Raw genomic sequence first — 21461 nt, 5'->3', positions numbered from 1 at the left:
TTCGTCCCACTATATAGCTCACAATGTCACTGGAAGAGCGTGTCTTTGCGATCATAATTCATAATAACTTAAACCACAACTCACGACAAAATATTTGACTGTATATATATATATATATTTATTTATAGGTATATATTACTGTTTATACCTTTATTTTGTCATGCCACAACTAATGTCAGTCTGTCAATACCATACCATTACCGGCATTACCTATCTAGTTGGTATTGAATAATACTATGGTGATATGTTGTTACTTATAATAGTTAATGGTATTTCAGCCATTTCAGGTACTTTTTGTACTTTTTTAACTTGTGTGGTAGGGTGTAGACGCTGGTCGGCTTCTTTCAATCACTAAAAATAATAATCCCGGTCATAATATAATATGAACGTACTTACCTACCTATACTGTGGGTCTGTAGCTAGACAGACTGCCCTTGAAAATGTTCGGTCGACATAGCTATATCCAGCAACGACAGTAAATAAAAATAGTAACTAACATCTAGTTAAATTATAATAATACAGCTCTACCCTCTGCATTACCAATTACTTAATTAAACTATGATTATGGCAAATAAGCTTATAAATGCTAAGGTATGCTAGGTAGCGCTTAGGGTAACAGTCGTATTTTTTTTTAAGAGGATTTGTCATGTTTTTATTAATCATTTATGCTGATTTAATAAAACAATTCAAAATGTAGTCCTCATTTTTACAAATTAAATAATAATAAATATTTAATATAAAATACTTAAATACGTCAATACAAAACAACAATTTTGAAAAAAAATATATTTTAAAATATAATAACAACATATGATTTAGTTATTATTATATAATTCAATTATATTGGGTAATTTTATAAAAAACAAAATTATTATGCTTCAGAATATGAAAACAAAAACGTGTTCTCAATTTATTTAATACAAAAAAATAAAAAAAGGTCAATAATAACAATCAAAAATAGTAAAAATATAATTATTTTCAAAAATGTTGTTTCATAATGACTTTGAAACTCAGACTATAAAAAAAACATGTTTTAAAAAACTGTAGTTTTCGAAGTAGGTAATTAGTATTATTTGAATCCCAATGGTTAAAATAGGAAAATTAGATACCTACCTAACTACAATAGCGCATGTTGCATACAGATTTTTTCGGTGTTATAGGTTGGTACTTATAATAATATTGCTGTAAACTTTATTTTTATATCTGTACAATTAATTGTATAATTTCCATAGATATAGGCTATATCTACTAACTCTCATGAAAACGGCTGAACGGTATATTTTAATATTTTATACTTAATATATATATTTATAGGTTCTTAATTTACAACACGACATAGCTAAACATAAACGAGTCACGAGTAAATATAGGTCATCTGACCTCCAAATAACTATACAATCCTGTTTATTAATATTATACGATATGTCGATATACTTGAATTAGTAAAATATTAAAATGGTAGATAAACTGGTAAAATATTCAAAACATGATACCATTGATACTCAACAGCGCCCTGGCTAGTAGTTATTAGTTATTAGTTATTAGTTTATTAACATGTTATATAATACAGTTTTATTTTAATAAAATAATAATTTTCTACCTCGATAATATGAATTTAGTAACAATAACAATTATGCATATTATAAATTTATATAACCACAAGAATTTAGAATACGTGATAACAATATTTATTAAGAATAAGATATCTGATGTATCATATATTTACCTAAAATCATTGTTGCAGCATAGAAAAGTTAACTTATATTTTTATTATGTAAATAGTGCATTTTACACTTCAATAGTTTACAATTTAACATATGCAATACATATACAGTACATGTACATACTACATAATATTACATTAGGTTCCTCTAAATATTATTTACGATTATCATTATGTATAATACCTAATTATATATTTCTATATTGTATATAAAAAAATTACAATTTGTTCAAAATAAAATATATTCAAATTTATATGTTTTAGGTAAAAACTCAATTTAATAAGAATACTTATACAATATATTAATTAACAACTACATAGCATGGGGCAAATGTTAACTCATTAAGTTAGTAAGTTAGTAGTTATTTAAAATAAAAGTAATTCTTTACCTAAATAGTTTAATTAAAAATTACATAACTTTTTAACTCAGTAATTCCACTAATACTCAGCTTTGTCTTTTATACAGTGTCCCGTGAGGATTTACTCATTGCGATATCTCCTAAAATAATAGATATTTATCATAATTCTGATTTTTTAATAAGATTCACAGAGACAAGAACTACAAATATTTCATGTTTTAATTTATCTTAATATTTTGGTAAAAAGTTAAAAGTATATTTTTTTATTTAGTTACCTATTTATTGTATAAGCCACATGTTTGATACAATGATACTACTATCTAGTGCCGTAGCCAGTATTTTTTTTCGGAGGGAAGGGAGGCTTAATTTTTGATGGGGCCAACTATGACAACAAATTAAGTTAAATAAAGTAAATAAAGCCCGGATTAAGGGGAGCATAGCCCCAGGCCTACACAACGGATATCAACAGTGGCGTATATAGAAATTAATTTCAAGGGGGGGGAGTTAAAAAAAATTTCTATTCTTAAATTCCAATTAATTATACAATCAAAATTAATGCCTGTATACCAATCATACATTTTGGAAAGGGTTTGAACCCCTAAACTTACCCCTATACACTGGATATCAAATAATATGGGGCCCCTGCCGAATAGTACAGTTTTTTTTTTTAAATTGGAAATATTTGGATATACCTTATATTAATATAGTATATTAAATTTCCTATATCAAAAGAAACATGTACAATTATTTATACAAATAATATTATTATTTTTGCATTTAAAAAAGTAAAAAATAAATTTATAAATATAATTTTTTTTGGCCTGAAATATTGAATTACTACGACATTTTGACGTATAATTCCAGACCCACATGTGTATATTTAGAAACACATTACTAATATCATTACAATCAACGGTGCACACCGATCACAGACGGCATAAAAAACCTATCGTGCCTAGATTCTTAGACATCATTCGTTGTAAATAAACGTGAATACATCTATATTAATTAGTAACATTAAAATTGTTTAATGTCCAAATAAAGTTCAATATTATTTAATTATATATGTGTAAAATAAATAAAATATATTTCCAGAATCCTAATTGACCTAATTTAAATATTTGCTGGGACCCCTGGGCTGCAGCTCATTAAGCCGTCCCCTAAATCTGGCACTGGGCTCCGGGCCCAAAATTATCTTAATCCGGGTTTGTAATTACACTGTATTTCTGACAATATAATTCATATAATTATACATATTATCAAATCGAAATCAATTAAGTGTGATAGGAGCGGCGTTATTTTATCACCATAAAGGTAGTTAAATTAATACATTTATTGTCGTCTGACATTTCGGGGGAAGGGGGAATTGAGCACTGAAGCCCCTCTGGCTACGACACTGCCACTATCGTATTAAATAATTTTCAGTTTTTCTCATAACTAAAAAAAATATTAAAAATTAAAATGTTGAAGTCAATATTTTCAGAAAAATGAACTCTACTCTTCAATTTTTTTGAAAATAATTAAATAAAAAAAATATATTTTTTAACTTTTTCACCAAAATGTTAAAATAAATTAAAACATGAAATATTTATAGTTCTTGCGGTCCCTGTGAATCTCTATTTCAGGAGATACCTCATTGGGTAGTAAATCCTCACGGGACACTGTATAATAATGCAGGTCTCTACCTAATATACTAATGTCAAATATTTAAATAATATAAATTAAGTACATTAATCACTTATGTCTTATATACATGATATATATAGCCGATAGCCACATAAGTACTTGAACTTGAGTTTTGATTCCAAATCAATAGTGTAATTCATATAACAAAATTAATCTTACATTTAAGTAGGTATAGGTATAGATACTTAACACTTAAGTAGCATGGTAATTGGTAGGTATAGGTTAGGTACTTGGTACTTAACATTTAACGGGATCAGGTGACAATCAGGCAATAATGCAGTATTGTAGTAAACAGTTCACATTTTCTCAACCGTTCCTTGTTCTTGTCGTTCTTGGAAAGAAAAAAAGGTATAGGTACTTATAGGTAATTAATAATTTCACCACTCATTTATCATATAGTCATAAGTACATCATAAATTCATAAAAATTAATAATAGTATATTTATAAAACTTTAGTATAGCAATGTGCCAATGTATCATAAGGAGGGTTATATGTCTATATCTCATGTACGATATTCCTATATTATAATCTGTAAATACATATATTATTATAATATTTGTTTTAATATATAATAAATAATTATGTCTTTACTCTTTTGAATTTAGAAAATAATTCTAATTACGAGTAACCAGTGCTGTATTCAGGGAGAGGGGCTTTTGGGCTTAAGCCCACCCCCAAATCTTTTATTTTAAATAGTATGTGTGTATATATATATTTAAATTATTTCCTATTTTCCTATAAAGTTAAGTATGCGCGAATGTTTAAGGCGTTTAAGCCAAGAAGAGTTAATTTTTATGTTTGATTTTATAAAAAAAATAAATTTAACTAATTAAAATCAATTAATTAATATTATGTGAGAAAATATTTTTTAAAGTTATAATACGGTATGACTGTTTTTCATTTTTATTATTAGGTCTGGAAATGTTCACATAGGCCTTTTATTAAAGTTGCGCCACTAGGTTTCTGGTTAAAAATTGATCTTGTTGGTGTTTTGGTTGTTTGCTATTTTATTTTTTGATTAATTAGCATATCTAATAATCATAAAATAATATGTAACTGTAATTTAATCTATGTTAATAGTAAAAAAATTACTTGCAATTAAGTAATACGAATGTAGGTATTATTAAATACAGACGAAAGCCAGACTGTCTTCATTCGTCTGAGTCATTTTTCGAATACATGCATATGATTTATCATTGAATTCAACTTTAACACATTCGTTACAATATCATACTAATCAATAACGAGGTACACTTGTACATACTTATAAAAGTTGAACGTAAATTTAAAATATTTTTTTATGCGGATTTAAAATTTAAATTTTGATAAAATTAAATGTTCATGCAATTATGCGTACCTATCTAATATAAAGATTAATTATCAAACATTTTTCTTATTTTATTGTAATTCAATAATAAATAGTCGTATATATCCATATCTGTATTTATAATAATTATAATATATATATATACTATATACGTATAGTATATACAGCAGGGGTGGGTAACTGGCGGCCCGCGAACATTTTTTATCTGGCCCGCGCTACATTTTCAAATTATGTACATCATACAATTTCAAAGTCAATCGTCTATACTCTGACCGCTAAATTTTAATTTTCTAAAAATTGGCCATCTAATAACTCTCATTTGCCCATCCCTACCATTCCCTGGTATACAGTATATTCGACATTTTCACAAAAATACAAAATGTTTATTTTTATAGGTATACTGACATTCTATATTAGCGTCTGAAATTCTATATTAATACATAAATTATTATTTTAGTCTATAGATAATATTTAAAAATATTATTTTTTTTTCTTGTATAACCTTTTACAGACTTTTATAGTTCATATTTTTGACAAATTACAAACATTTACAAATTATTTTGTATTAAAAAAATTATAAACTGTTCAATTATTAAAGCTAAGAAATGAAAATTCTTAACAAGGTTTTTAATAAATAATAATGGTTCATATTGAAATAAAAAAATTTAAAATATTTTAACATAAATTTTTTTTATAAACTTTTGGAGTAAAAATTTGGTCTAAGAAGAACGATTGTAATTATTTTATTGTAATTAAAAAATTGTATTCATTCAATTTTTACATTTATTATAATATTAAAATTTTATATAAACAATATTTTAAAAACATTTAAATTAAGTTTAAGCTATGCAGTATTCCCTATTTATACCATAATAATAATAATAATAATTCTCAACAATCTCAACGTATATGGTATACATATATACTACTTAAGTTGCTAGTCAAAAGTTAATAATAATAGTATATTGTTATAAATATAGGTTTATAAGGTGTAACAAACTTCCATTACAAATGTTACTATATAGTTAATAAAATAATAATTTTATGCACAATAAATGCATTTATTTCTGAATATTAGAATAATTAATTCAACCTACCGTAGTACACTAAAGTACTAGACACTACTACAGTACTGTTCACACCAAGTTTACCTACCAAGCTCCTTGTTTAAATGACTTAACCACTAAAAATGTTCTTGAAAAATCTAAAATATAGGTACATTAATATAAAACAAATTCAATTTTGTATCTATTAACTGTCGTAATAAGTGAAATTAACATTTGGTGTTATAATATGTAATAATACAATAGTAACAATAATAATAATAATTTAATCTATTATAAAAATTAAAGGTAAGATTATTATCTAGGGCTCTACATAGCCGTTAATTGATATTATTATTTTTAAGTACCTAAGTTGTGATCTTTTTGAAACTGTATATTTTAAAATTACCATAACTTAAAATTAACTTTATACGTTTTTAACTACAAAATAATTTTCAAATTTTCTTGATTTTGACAAAGTTATACTTTGTAAAAAATTAAAAAATAGATAACTGATCTGCTGTACAGTTAAAGATGTATAATGTATTTCATCATTGAGTAATTTACTCATTGTTTATATAATATAAACGTATTGAATTTGAATTCAATGATTTATGGTCAATTTAAAATATTCTGTTTCAAAAAAATCATAACTTAGGTACTTAAAAATAATAATATTAATTAACGACTACGTAGGGCCTTTGATCATAATCTTACCTTTAAATTGTATAATAGATTAATTCACTCTAATATAAAACACTATTATAGCACACTAATGAAACTATTGAATAAAAATTTGCTGTCGTACATGTGTAAGACAGTGACATCACATACGGGTACTACACCATCTTAAGTTTAAATTTGGACAAAATTATATATTTAAACAAAGAAGAAATAAAGAAAACAAATTTACAAATTAGCCAAATGGGTAACTAACTAACAACTTAAAAAATAATTATTTATGTAACAAAAATACTTTTCAAAATTAAAAAAGTACTTTTTTAGATTATTCTAAACCCTTGAATCATTCAACTAAAACAATTATTTTACTTGGTAGATAAATAAATAAATTTTATTTTTGGTATTATCAAATATTTGATAAAGATATAAATGTTTATTACATTTTTGATTATTTTTGATTAAATTATATTATATGATTTCACAGAAATCCTTAAAAAATTATACATATTAGAATACAATTAAAAAATATTATAAACGTCATGAGTTATAACTCAGTAAGTAAACTGAGAAAGCTTAGTAGTCATGTAATAGCTGAAAATTATTTTTACAATTGTTTTGTTCAATAAAAAGTGAATACAGTAAAAATATATAAAATTATAAACATAATATAGTTGTCAAACTTATAAGTAGATAACATAATTAAATAAATTTAAATTTAAAATTAACGAACAATATATAAAATATAGCACATGTAGTATTAAAGATTATACATTTTATAATTTATAGTAAATTAACCATGCCAAAACTTATCAATGAACCTGTAGAAATACCAATACCAAGGAATGTAATCATCAACGAACTCGCTGCTTCTTGTTCATGCTTTTCAACAAAGCTATGAGCAACAAAAATTTGTTTGACAGATATAAAATACAATTAATTACTTATAGGCTTCAAGAATGGTTAATACTTACTAGGGAATAGAAGCCATTGTGATGTTAGAAACTATACCATTGGTAAAACCAAAGATAGACATAATAACTGCATACAACTGATCATTGTTTATTAAGACAGGTAAATAATACCGAGGCTTAGCATTACAGAGCATCATCAAGGGAATAAAAATAGTTCTTAAAGCAGATAATATTGCGGCTGGCCAACTACTATTGACTGGCTATAATGTTACAATAATTAATATTATTAATTTTTTTTTACAGGTTCTATCAGTATACATGAATTACTCCAAATATAAACATATTTGGTTAATACAAATTAGTAATTACCAATCTTATGAGGTTTGACATAACTCTCCCTAAGAAATCACAAGTACTGAAAAGCAAATATGCTATCACCGGTAAAAAATATGTATCTAAACATATAAACATAAATATTAATCTAGTTATCTATATTGATCAATCAATACAAATTAAGGTTTAAAATATTTACCTGTCCAGGCAGTGTGTTCTTTGTTCACTGAAGTTATTAGTACAGTAACTGCTGGGTATACAGACATTGTGACTAAAAAATTGTAAAATGTGCTCAATCCCAATTTCCATATCTATTCAAATTAAAAATAAATATCAAATATATTTATATAATGTTTTAATTATATTAATAATTTTAGTAAAAATGTATATTATCCCAACAATAATTAAGTTAGGTTAATAATAAATATTAAAAATAAGTTGGGCAATAATTAAGTTATAATTAGTTGAGTTTAAATTTAGTTTTCAGGGTTTAGAATTTTAGAAATTTTACAATAAACAATTATTATATAAAAATATATACCTTTTTTAAAACTGCATATGTATTAACTGTAGGGGTTTGTTCATTACCGAGTAAAGCATATTGTGTAGAAGATGAACGTCTAATCCATGCGCTTGCAGGTATGTCTTGAACATAATACTTATAAATATTCTAAAAGAATTAATTATTTTAGAATATTAATGCGGAATAAAATAAAGAACTGTAGATAATTTTAGTACTTGTCTTATTTGCTGCCTACAAAAATTAATATGGGTTTTGTCACTTTAATTTCATATTTAATTATAAAAATATAACATTCATAATTTAAAATCATAACATACTTATATTTCAAGTAAAGTTAGATTAAACATGAAATATTTTCACAATATTTTATTATTAGACACGTGTGTCAATGCGTGACATTAACATAAAGAAAATAAGACGGACAGTTGTAATTTATAAAGTATACATAGGACATATTGAAATATTATTTTTTTTTAATTATCATTAAGAGTCTATAATGGTAATTTTTTGAAATTGTTTATTAATTATGATATTTATAACAACAATTAACTCAGAAAACAAAATATTTTTATTTTAATTAATATTAAAATGATTAATTTAACTATGTATTGAAATTGGATTTATCGAGATTAGATCTTAGTAGGTAGCATACAAGACAAAATTATAATATGTTAATATTTTTAAACTTTAAAGAGAAATTACTTTAAAATTAAACCATGGTATATTAATATATACTAACTGTTTTTACTAAAATAGCATATAATACTAGAGAGATCAAGATGAATATATCGGCAAATAAGAAATAAACAAAGGCACTGTGGACAGATGATGCACCCCACCACAAAGCCAATATTTGAGCTAATGCAGCGACAATACCTCCCAATGCTTGACCACATACAGTTGCTTTCATGTAGCTACTATCAAAAAAGCTGACTAAATTGAACACAGCTCCTTGCATTATAGAACTCCCTACTAAAAAAAAAATACACAAGTTTTATTAAAAATTTTAGTTATACTTCAACAAAAGTAATTATGGTTATGTTAACTGAACTTACTGTTTAATAAAATAACTGTTCCTAAAGTAATCATAAAGAACAATATTTGCCATGAATCAGAATCCAAATTAACTAAAATTGTGGTAATTATGAACAAAATAAGCATTAACATCAATGAACTGATCATTCGAAAATGAATTGACATCCTAAAAATATTTACATGTTTTTAGTTATTTAAATAAGATACATAGTAAATGTTACTATATTATTGTAATTCTTACTTATTAGCTAAATATGTATTTAATAATAAGGTTAGTGAACTAGGAACAGATGCAGCAATGGTAAGAAAAGAAGTGAAGTTAGCTTGAAGTCTTGAATGTTGATCATTGTCATATGGCAGGAGAAAAATCACTTGGGTTTCATTTGGCAAGTTTCGTAATTTATACATCCAGTACTTGAGATTAAAAAATAACACGGAAATTTGATTTAGATGATGATTTCAAATTCATAATTATTACATTTTTTAAAGTAAAATAAATATTAAAATTATATTTTAATTTAGAATTGTATGGTTAATACCATTTTGTATGATAATTTCTGATAATTATTTAACATAATGATTGAAGATGAAAAATATAAGACTTACATCATTTGCAGTCATAAAAAAGTACCATGGAAGTAGAAGACAAGTGCCAAGTATATAAAATATTAAAAATCCAAAATTGTACCTGAAAAATAAAATGTAATATACCTAGTTATGTTATCTATTTTAAATATAAAAAAAAAGTTTATTTATAGATATTTATTTCAATATAATTACTTTTTACAATCGAATACTTGCTTATACGTATTTCATTATTTATTAGTAATGTGCAATAAATTCATTAAAAAAAATTATATACTTCATAATTTCTAACATAAGTTACTTATATAAATATTAATATATTAACAGAATATTTAAAAGTTTTTATAAATATTTTTAGGTTTTTAGAATTTTACTTTATACAAAAAAAGTATTTTACCGATCTGGTGGTTTTGTTAAGACAGCATCACATTCATTAACAATTATATCATCCACATTTTTATCCAATACTTCTGGAAGCCCAAATAGTCTATTGTTGACTGTGTCAACAAATACAAGAGGATCCTGTTCGTCCATTCTTGATACACTTCAATAACTAGAAAATTATTTAAATTTATTAATTTATGAATATATTTATTATACAAAATAATTATACATATTTTGAAAGCAATAACCATCATTTTTATTAAACCCAAAGATCCATTCTATTAAGCCCTGTTTAAATATGAAATAAGTATATAATGATTAAATAAATACAATAACTATAATATCACTAATATCAATATAGATACCTATATTTATTATTGAAGAATTAAAAATACATATTTATTATAATAAATGAAATAACCATGTTTTCAGATTACTTACTGACTATTTGCGAGAAGAAATAACCAAATGCATCATAAAGCTAATTAATGTTTATAATGTTAAAATAAATCATATAATAGGTACTAATAATTTATTTCATGCATATTAAAAATAATATAACCGGTCAAATGCTAACTAAAATGTTCTGAAATGATAATCATTTAACATCAATAATAATTATAGGGCTCACTGCCCATAGCCTATTGTCAGTGTATGGGCTATAGCTTAAACTGTTCAGACAAATAAGTACTATACAACAAATGTCATTAAAAAAACTAAAATAGTAAAATAGTTTAAAAAAATTGAAATAATTAGTATTAATATATTGTTATTTAATATTTATTAATAATTAATTATATTAAAAATTAGAATATTGCGTTCAAACATACTATTATGATTTTATTATAACAATTAACAATTAACAACAGAACTACAGAAGTGCAGAAAGTTTTACAGATTATAATTATTCATTATTATTATTTTAATACCATAAGATAAGCGTACATATTATATAGCAGTATTATCAGTTATCACGAACTATAGACTGAGGTATTAATGGCACGCAGATGTAACAAAATAAATAACAATGTGGATTAATCGAGATCAGTAGATAATACCCAAAACTATAAAAATCGTTTCGATAGTAAGTTCTTACCTACCCTTTTTTTTACTACCTACTGGCTGTTATTATAGTACTATCGCAAGTTACTACTATCGCACGAACATGCGTTTTATGTTTCTTAAACAGTAAATACATAGGCGCAATTTGGGCTAAATTTATGGGGGTGCTAAATTTATGTTGACCAAAGTGACCCATGGGGGGGCTTTGTCCCCACACCCCCCTTACAACAAAATTCATCCATTTATCGTATTAACTTATTATCTATAATTATTAAATTATTAATAGTTTGTAATGAAATAACACTAAAGAAAAAAACGCTTGCCAAGTCAGAGATCGGCATGTAAACTTTCTTGATTTTCAATTTTTAGAAATGTATTAATATTATGCAATATGTATGTATTATGTATTTTATTTTCATTTTCATTTAGTGAGATAGATCTCTGTAACCGGAGAGCGGATTTTGTTGTTTGGGGTCTTGTTAGTTTCACATTGACTAGGAGAAGTATGGTATACAGACATACAGTGAGGATTTTCAGTACTTTATCTTTTATAGTTAATTCATTACAGAGCTTCAAAAAAAAATAAATTAAAATACATCTTATTGGGCGGTTTTTTTTTTTGTTTTTCAGCTTTATAGTTTTGTAGTGAGTTAACGATTGAAGATAAAGTTATGAAAATTTTCACAGCACTTCTCCTAGCCAATGTGAATCTAACAAGACCCCAAATAACAAAATTCGTTCTCCCGTTTCGGTAATCTATCACGCTAAATGAAAATCTTGCAAAAAATAACTATTTTTTTAAATGTGAAAAATTAAATAAATTGAAAATTTTTAATCTCACATTTTGTATTTACTTGATAACCCCTTTTTAATGAGCTATCAACCAACTTTTTAGCTAGGTATAATAGTTTTGGAGAAAAGCTAAAAAATAGAAATTTTGGGACTGTTCACGCCGACGTTTTTGTGGATTCAAATTGTTATGCCACTTGGGTGTGATATCGGATCTCTCTATGTTAAAGCTAGCTTAATTATCCACCTACTCATAACAACTGAGTTATATTTTTATAATTTCCTATTTAACAAAAATTCTTAAAATTTCAATTACCACATATATAGTAAGTATACTTACTTGATTAAAAATCAAGAAAGTAAAAAAAAATATTAAAGTGTACAGGTAAAAATATTTTTTATTTTAATTTAAATATTATATTAAAGATATACGTCTTTGAGACATAGCAAAATGATTTATTATTTTATATTTATCAATTTTATTGCTTAAATCTCTCTCAATATTAATAACTGACAAATCTGTCAAAAATTCGATTATTCTATTAAAAATTTGGAGGTACTATAGTACTTATAAGCATCCCCAAGCACCCCCCAAATTGCACCAATGAATTTGTATACAATAAAAAAAGAGCGAGACTCTTACTGTACTAACTTGTTAAATTAAATATATATTTTTCAAATATTACGTGAAAAAATTATTACATTTAAATTTATTAGTATTGAAATTCGCGTCCCTTTTAGAATTGCTCCCCTGGCTCATGCCCTCTTGCCCTGCTCTGAATACACCAATACGACTCTGCATATTATTGTGTGTACTATTGGAGCAGTATTTTTTAAGTTAGGTACCTATTGGCTGTTTGGTGTGGTAAAAACATTTTGCCTCTCTGCCCCCATTGAAAACAATGGATATTTTAGGGAATTATCACTGGGTGACATTAAATAAAAATGTCCACTCTACATGTAATAACCAAAATCAACAAATATTATGAGCCAAAAAAACTTTTTTGTATTAATTTTATAAAAAATTACCTACATCTAACAATACTATCACAACTCACAACCACGGATTAATATATTGATCCGTGCTCATAACACAAGTATAAATAAATAGATAGTTACAAATAATTTATGAGTTTAATTTATTTTTTTTAATTAGAAAAATGAAATCAATTGTTAATGATATATCTACAGTATATACACTAGACATAGGTACTGTATTGTCTGTATTAAGTTTAAGTCCAAGTAAAAAATAATAAATAAATTTTAAGTTTGAACCTATCTAGTATCTACTGTTATTAGTTTTTGAATTACGACAAAATAGGTAAGAAAATCGTAAGTTAGAAATTGTTATTTTACGCATGAATATCCATTTCGTTAACATTTTAAATTTAGATGCTCATTGTGATGGGATAACGCTCAACTTTTTTTTTTAATTCCAGTAATAATAACATAATATAGGAATATTGTAAATAATTTTTAAGATTTTTGACCGAGTGAATATTTTTAAATAATTTAAAAAAAATTAAAAGATTAAAAATTTTGCATGCATATATATGAATAATGAATTATACAAAAAGAGACCAAATATTTAAAAATCATATCATATAAAGAAATGTAATTTTAAACTTTTGGAGACAATTTTAAGTATCAACCTATGGTTATTCATTTTGAAATTACAGTTTAATAAAAACCGAGATTTAGTCAGTAACGGGTTTTCTGTAAAAATTTCCGTTTTTTCCTAATTCTTATTTTTATCGATTATTAAGGAAAGTAGAACTTTTTTCTTTTGTTAACTAAAAATATATTTACAATCTATAAAACACATTTATAATAGGTACTGTACTACCGTATACTAATTAATAATCCAATTCTGTCTCTGTGGTATAATAAATAATACATTTTATAAATGGTTATTATTGACTGGAGGCTGGAGCAGTGTCGTAAGTAGATATAGTGTCTCGTGTGTAATACTGTAATGAAATCTAGAAAAAAAAATGACACAAAAAAAACGTCAAATACATTTTACTTCAGATCCCAAATATTAGTTAAAGTATAAGTATGCTATATATCAATTGTTGTTTGTGAAGTTAAATAAGTAAATAATAATAAAAGTAAATTATAGATATCGAATAGTATATACTATATGCTATTGCTATTAAAAAATTGGTATCTAAATCTCTTTCCCCACTTAAATCTTTTATCTATGGTTTGAATTTTTTTGAAATCTAATGAAAGAATTTGAATTTTTAGGGTGGGAGCATAGAAAAGAGGTTAAGGGTGGGAGTTTAGCGAATTACAAGTTTATGTACCACAAAAATCTATCAAATGTGTATTGTGTGGCGCCGTCAAGTTGTATGACTGTCGCCAACCGTCGAAATTTCAATCATAGATAAATGAGTGTTTTTAGCATTTGTTTACATTGTGATAGTGTAATGTACAATATACTGAAAATCATGACAAATTTGTCATGCTATAAATGTGCACCTGAAAACGATAAGCTATCAAATCGGTTGTAACATTGTAAGATAATTATTGTCGAAAAATTGTTTGTAAACGGAATGTAAATAATTAATAATAATTATTTATTATTTATTTCGATCCGTCAGCTCTAAAACAAACAGTTTTTTATAATTATTTTGTGTCTTGTCGTACTTGTCGAAAATGTCTCAACAGCAACAACAGCAATTCCAAAGCATACCACTGGATAGCGTCGAATCGGTAATTATTATTATAATATATTGTAAGATTAACAGATAAATCAATTATCAAACTAATAGCTGAACAGTAGGTTTTTGTTTCGGAAAGACTATGTACGAAAAATTTGTTGCACGTATAATGTACAATGTACATAATATTTTTATATTATTTTTAAGTTTCGTAACAATTTGAAATTAAATATTTTAGTTTTTAGATTGAGTTCATACTGCACAAGTGTGATTATTACTTAGTAAACTATTGACAGTTCAATTTTGAAAATCCATAAATTTCCTTCATAAATACTAATAATAATTAAGTTCAAATCAAATTGTATCTGTTTTTGAAATTGTTTTCACTAATATGACAATATGTGATTTATTGAAATAAATATATTTAAATGTAGCATATACTAATTAGCTATTAAAATATTTAAGAATGCATTATACCTGCATAGGATAAACGCTATTCTGACAGTCTTCTTCACTCATTACAACCTGGATTACAACCATAACATATGATTATATGAACATTTACTTTCAGTAGTTCCAATTTTGTATTTTTAGATTGAATATTTAAGTTGGATTTTTAGAATATTTTAATTTGTAAGCGAGTTATAAGTATTTAAATTATTATTATTTAAAAATGCTTATAACTCACTTATAAATAAACATATTGTAAAAAATCAACGAGAGAACACGTATTCTTACCTTTAAGATTGTTAATAATATGTAGAAATAAATATTAATATTAAAGTTAGCCACACATACTAAAACTGCTCTACTTATATTTTGGTATATTTTGAGTTGGTAAAATAGGACAAAACATGCGTGTATGATGTTCTCTTTATTTAATAATAATAATAAGACTAATGAATATTTTATTTAACAATGTTATGGTGACTCATTTCAATACTATTTCTTTTGTCCATAATAGACTGTACGTTTTTACTTTGTAGTTTGAAGTGATAGTAATTATTAAATCATTACTTTTGTTTTATTAGTTCTTATAGTAGTATTTCTTCTCTAATCATAATAATTAATTAGACAATAAATAATTGTAAATTACTTATACACATAACTATTGAGCTATTATACTCCATGTAAAAGTACCTAATAATAATAATATACTCATAATATGTTATATGAACTTGTACTATTCCTGCATGTATTATAGTCATTTGAATTTAGTTTTAACAACAAACAAAATTATTATGGGTTATTACTAATGTAATCCTAATGAGTTGATAACATATCATTAATCTAAAGGATTAAAGGTTCATTAGTTCTAAAAAGTAGCGAACAGTTTCTAGAATTCTAGGAGTAAGTTTCATACAATCACCCTTCCATTTACTAAATTTACAAGGATCACTATTTTTTTCTAATTCTACTTCATAAAGAAAATTTTTCTTGTATCATAATTACGTGAAATTCAGTTCACTACCCATTATAGATACACACTATTTTTGGAAACAGGGAAAATTCTCCCAATTAAATGTAATATTAAGCTGCTTTGGATTGTAAAGTTATTTTAAAAAAAAATTTTTAACTAAATTTTATATTATACAGACCTGTATGGAATAATCTCAATTTAGTGGCTTCACCTATTCTCCTCTACCACAATTGCATGATCATTCAACTAAAAAATACCTAAATAATTGTTTAATTATTAAACGATTAGGATGGTTTTCCTATTGTATAGTAGTTGTCAAGTGTATCTCGCCATTGAGTATGTCATTATTGTCATTACAATGGATTTGTTAATTTTGAGCTTTATTAAGTCAAATTTCAGTGATAGGTAAACCATTATAAATGATTTTGAGCGGAATCAATCTGTCAAATAAATAATCTATTCTTGGTGTAGTAAAAAAAAAAAAATGAAAATGTATGAGATATTAGTAATTTTTAAATTAGGCTGTATTTTTGATATTTTGAAATTACTGAAAAACTTATGAAAAGTGTATCAAATTTTTAAATTTTTTCTAACAACAATTTTATCAAACAAGTAATAAAAATATTTTATCCTCAAAAAATTTTAAAAGCAATATTTTACGTACTATTATAATTTACAATTAATATTTAGTAATATTGAACTATATAGGTTACAATTTGTAAAAAGATGATATTAATAATATGTTATGAAATTTAAGATAAAAAATAATGGGTTGTCTCTTCCTTTTAGTTATTAGTACATTAATTTTTTTTCTTTAATTTTTAATCTGTCATGATTTTTTGTTTTTCAGCAATGGGAAATGTTATTTAATCGCGTGAGTATTAATTAAGGAATTATTTGTAAACATTATCTTTATTCAATTAATTATATTGTACTTAAAAATATTATTAGTTTGACAGAAATCGTGATGGTAAAATATCTATCAACGAGTTACATCATGTCTTAAAACAAGGAGCTGGTGAACAATACAATGTACCTCCTAAAATTTTGGCAATAATTGCACAGAAAGCTGATCACAACCAAGATGGATATATTAACTTTAGAGAATTTTTACATTTGGTTTGTAAAATCATTTATGTTTATAGTTTATGATTACTTTATAAATTTAATAAATTCATGATTTTATATTTGATTAGATGGAAGAAGAACCAATAGCTAAAAATTTGACTACAAATTTTTTTAACAAATACATTCATTACACAATTGTACCAAGAGGACCTCCTAGATTGCGGACTGGAGGATTGGATCATACTGATGGCGATTATGAAGATGAATACTCTTGTAATCCACCAGCATTATGTATGGTTATTGTTAGTCTGATTGAAGTAAGTAAATGTTCATTATAAAAATATAATAGTATTAAATAAAAAATTTAAATTTTTCCTTTTATTCAAATTACGTGTTATTTTATTATTAATATTTTATGAGTAATATTGTATAGTATAGGTCTTAAATTTGTATACGTTTATTCCACCTTTTTACGGCTTAAATTAAATATTACTGATATAAACATTCAATTGAAACAAAGTTTTAATTGATTATTAATTAATTTTAAATTTTTATGATAAAAATAGTAGAAAATAAATGTATTCCTAGGCATTATTAATAATGTAAAACTGAAATTTAATTCCATAAATCAATTATAAACGCTGACATTATTATTATGTATTGGTTATTTACTAAAATATTTTTTTTTTGTCATGTATAGGTAATATTTTTCACTTGGGATGTTATAAAAATGAAATCACCAGAGTCAATCCAAGGCCCTATGGCTTCAATGTTTATTTACAATCCTCATCGTAGACGTGAAGCTTGGAGATTTCTGTCCTATATGTTTGTACATGTTGGGTAAGTTTTTTTCTAAACAAAAATAGCTTATATCAGTGATAGCAAGGGGTGAATTGCAGTTACGGACCTTTATCCATTCCTACATTGTAAATAAATGTAGAAAAATAGGTTTATTTGAATTATTTTTCTCTGCATTTTTTTATTATTTATCAATTTGCAATCAATAAGATATTAAAATAAATATTTTTAAAATTTCTATTTGACAAATCTACTAACATTGTAAGGGAAAATCTAAAAAAACTTTTAGAATATTGTTTTTTTTATTCTATTTTTTGATTCTATTGTCCAACAGTTTAGTATTTGTTTCAATAATTACTAATAATAATACCAAATATAATTCCTACATACACTCTGTCCAGTCAGGGATAACATGCAACTATCCGAAAAAAATCTCTCACATGACACCTTACATTAATAGAACCAGCCTCAATGACAAAATGCTAGATGTTTCTTGCTGAACAAAGTTTTATTGATATTAAAGTATTGAAGTTATAAATCAGTGATGATCTATTTTTCTGTCCAAAAGGACCTTCATAATAATATTGAATGCTATGACAAAGTCGGAACAGAGGTTTTATTAATGTAATATGTTATTTATGTAATAGTTATAGTGTTTGGTTATTGAGTTATAAAAATAATCATTAGATGTATTTATTTTAAATAATTTTGTATTTAGTTGTGCCAATAAAGATTTTGTCATGTTTGGGGTCTTTTCTTTTATATCCCTGGTTATTTCTCTGATTCTAGTAAAAAAGTAACTTATGACAATATCACACTTATAATTGAATAACATATTATTGCTAATTTTCAGACAAACTCATTTGATAGTAAACTTAATTGTGCAGCTATTACTTGGAGTACCATTGGAGATGGTTCATCGTGGTTGGAGAGTAGTATTAATTTATTTATCAGGAGTTTTAGCTGGTTCACTAGCCACGTCAGTAACTGACCCTTCAGTTTATTTAGCTGGTGCTTCTGGAGGTGTTTATGCTTTGATCACAGCACATGTAGCTACTATAATTATAGTAAGTTTATTTAAAACTAGTTTTGTTTATTCCATCATTGTAATACAATTTAAATTAATTTTATAATATGAGATATACAATGTATAATCACAGCAATGTTATAATTTAATAGTATAATTAATTTATATTTTATACAAATCTATTTTATAGAATTGGTCTGAAATGGAGTTTGCTATTTACCAACTCTTGACATTTACTTTTCTGATTTTCTTTGATTTTGGATCATCTATTTACAATCGTTATTATGTTAATGTGGACAATCAGGTTTGTAATTAAATTTTTTTTTTTTAGATAATTGTATTAATCCAATTATAATATTTTTAGATTGGTTATACTGCACACTTGGCTGGTGCTATTGCTGGTCTACTTGTTGGCGTGTACACTTTACGAAATCTTAACGTACGCCCATGGGAAAAAAAATTATGTTGGTTATGTTTTGTCATTTATGTGTTGTTGACAGGCTCAGGTATAATGTGGAATTTAATATTTCCTGAACATTTTTCAAAAGAACAATATTAAAAGTTAAAATTATATTAGTATCAAATGTTGGATCAATCCTATTGCACAAATACTAAAAAAAAAAAAAGTTTATGATTTTTATAAAACAGATCCAATTTCAGAAAAGTTATGACTTTATGAGCTTTGTTACTTTATATTGTGAGATAATTTTATTAGTCAATTATATATTACTAAGTAAATATGTGTTATAACAATTTGTATTATATTTTTTTATAATAATTTTTTTTAAACATGCATTGATACTCATTTTTTTATGACACAATTACACAATATTTTACTATGTACAAATTTAGTATTTTTATACAAAATATATTTTATATTTTTTTTTTAAATTTTTTTATTGCTTATTTAAGTAGATTTAACTTGAAAATCAATCATTATGTCCAATTACTCATAGATAAAATAATTTAATTCTTATTAATATGAAGAATTGAAGAAAATATTTTTATTCGGAGGTAAATCAAAATCATAATAATACACCAATTTTGTAAGTCAACAAATCCTTGATAGGTCACTATATAATTTTATTTATTTATTTTCATTTGATAAGTTGTATTATACTTATTTAAAACAACAATTTGATTATATTTTTAATTTTTATTCTTTAACTAACAACCAATATTATGTCAATATGACACAATTTAGTAAACTAATGCAACTAGTTTTTAATTAAGATTAAGTATTATTTATTATAGAGCATTGTTTATTGGTATTTACTTCAGTTCAATAAAAATAATTATTACTTAATGACACTATATTTGTACCATTTGTTTCAGAATAATATAGTTTTTATAATTATAAATTTATAGCACTGTTTTAATTTTTATGTTATGCCCATTGGGTATGAGTTAACAATCTAACACTCAAGCTGCTATCTGATAATAAATGTCATCAGGTATTCCCAATTTGTCAATAATGCTTAAGTTTTGAAGGATGATTCAAAATGGTTAATTTATATAAATACATAAATACTCATTAAACACAGCACCTACATTATGTACATCATATTTTTTTATATTTTGTTTATAGATAAATTGGCGTTTTCATCAAGTATTTATCTTCAATTGTACTCTTCTAGAGTAGATATAACTCAAATTCAATTACAACACTAAAATATTTATTTTAAATATTGTAACAATCAGTTCATGAATTATGAGTATAAACTTTAAATTTGGTTTTATATTGAGTTTAGTGAAACTATTAAACGTATAATTATCACTCTATGTGGACATTAGTAAACTATAAAAGATAATGGTTTGTTATAGTCCCGCCTTCCATATAACAATAAATAGGTACATCGTTTAAATATAAAATAATGAGTTAATTTATTGATATTAATCTAATAATTCGATGACAGATATATTGATATAATATAAAAAAAATGGAATAATAATACTTTTAAAACAATGATAAATAAAAAAATGTCTACAACTCACGCAAATGAAAAAAATATCGTTATTTTCATATAAAACCATTATGTA

The 21461-nt window shown here is 24.7% G+C and overlaps 2 protein-coding genes across 5 annotated transcripts; one reads left to right on the top strand and one right to left on the bottom strand.

Annotated features, from left to right (window-relative positions):
* Positions 1 to 7180: 7180 nt before the first annotated feature.
* Positions 7181 to 15604, bottom strand: LOC132929469 (equilibrative nucleoside transporter 1). 4 transcript variants are annotated; one of them, XM_060994843.1, is made up of 11 exons: positions 15586 to 15604; positions 10605 to 10760; positions 10229 to 10310; positions 9864 to 10036; positions 9643 to 9788; positions 9327 to 9559; positions 8606 to 8734; positions 8264 to 8375; positions 8101 to 8186; positions 7792 to 7991; positions 7181 to 7712 (listed from the first exon to the last, which is right to left on the bottom strand). In XM_060994843.1, exons 2-11 carry the CDS (start codon positions 10739 to 10741, stop codon positions 7601 to 7603), a joined length of 1410 nt encoding a protein of 469 aa, XP_060850826.1. In that variant the 5' UTR covers positions 10742 to 10760; positions 15586 to 15604; the 3' UTR covers positions 7181 to 7600. The 4 variants fall into 4 exon arrangements, with proteins under 4 accessions (XP_060850826.1, XP_060850827.1, XP_060850828.1 ...); XM_060994844.1 differs by lacking the exon at positions 15586 to 15604 and adding an exon at positions 11537 to 11555; XM_060994845.1 differs by lacking the exon at positions 15586 to 15604 and adding an exon at positions 11422 to 11440.
* On the top strand, positions 14805 to 20730 carry LOC132929471 (rhomboid-related protein 2). Its single transcript, XM_060994846.1, has 8 exons — positions 14805 to 15160; positions 17379 to 17402; positions 17480 to 17647; positions 17725 to 17913; positions 18297 to 18436; positions 19248 to 19461; positions 19612 to 19725; positions 19786 to 20730. Exons 1-8 carry the CDS (start codon positions 15104 to 15106, stop codon positions 19978 to 19980), a joined length of 1101 nt encoding a protein of 366 aa, XP_060850829.1. The 5' UTR covers positions 14805 to 15103; the 3' UTR covers positions 19981 to 20730.
* The last annotated feature ends 731 nt before the right edge of the window (positions 20731 to 21461 follow it).

This window comes from Rhopalosiphum padi, chromosome 4, assembly GCF_020882245.1.
Source record: "Rhopalosiphum padi isolate XX-2018 chromosome 4, ASM2088224v1, whole genome shotgun sequence".
In the NCBI taxonomy this organism is placed as follows: domain Eukaryota; kingdom Metazoa; phylum Arthropoda; class Insecta; order Hemiptera; family Aphididae; genus Rhopalosiphum; species Rhopalosiphum padi.
Note: the sequence above shows the minus strand (reverse complement) of the source record. Positions and strands in the feature narration are given on the sequence as shown.

Coding starts and splice junctions, on each gene's coding strand:
- LOC132929469 (XM_060994843.1), bottom strand. CDS start 10,741: ATGGACGAACAGGATCCTCTTGTATTTGTTGACACAGTCAACAATAGA. Junction 8,187..8,263: donor AGAACACACTGCCTGGACAG/GTAAATATTTTA, acceptor TTATATGTTTAG/ATACATATTTTTTACCGGTG. Junction 7,992..8,100: donor TGTCAAACCTCATAAGATTG/GTAATTACTAAT, acceptor GTAACATTATAG/CCAGTCAATAGTAGTTGGCC.
- LOC132929471 (XM_060994846.1), top strand. CDS start 15,104: ATGTCTCAACAGCAACAACAGCAATTCCAAAGCATACCACTGGATAGC. Junction 17,648..17,724: donor TTAGAGAATTTTTACATTTG/GTTTGTAAAATC, acceptor ATATTTGATTAG/ATGGAAGAAGAACCAATAGC. Junction 19,726..19,785: donor ATGTTAATGTGGACAATCAG/GTTTGTAATTAA, acceptor TAATATTTTTAG/ATTGGTTATACTGCACACTT.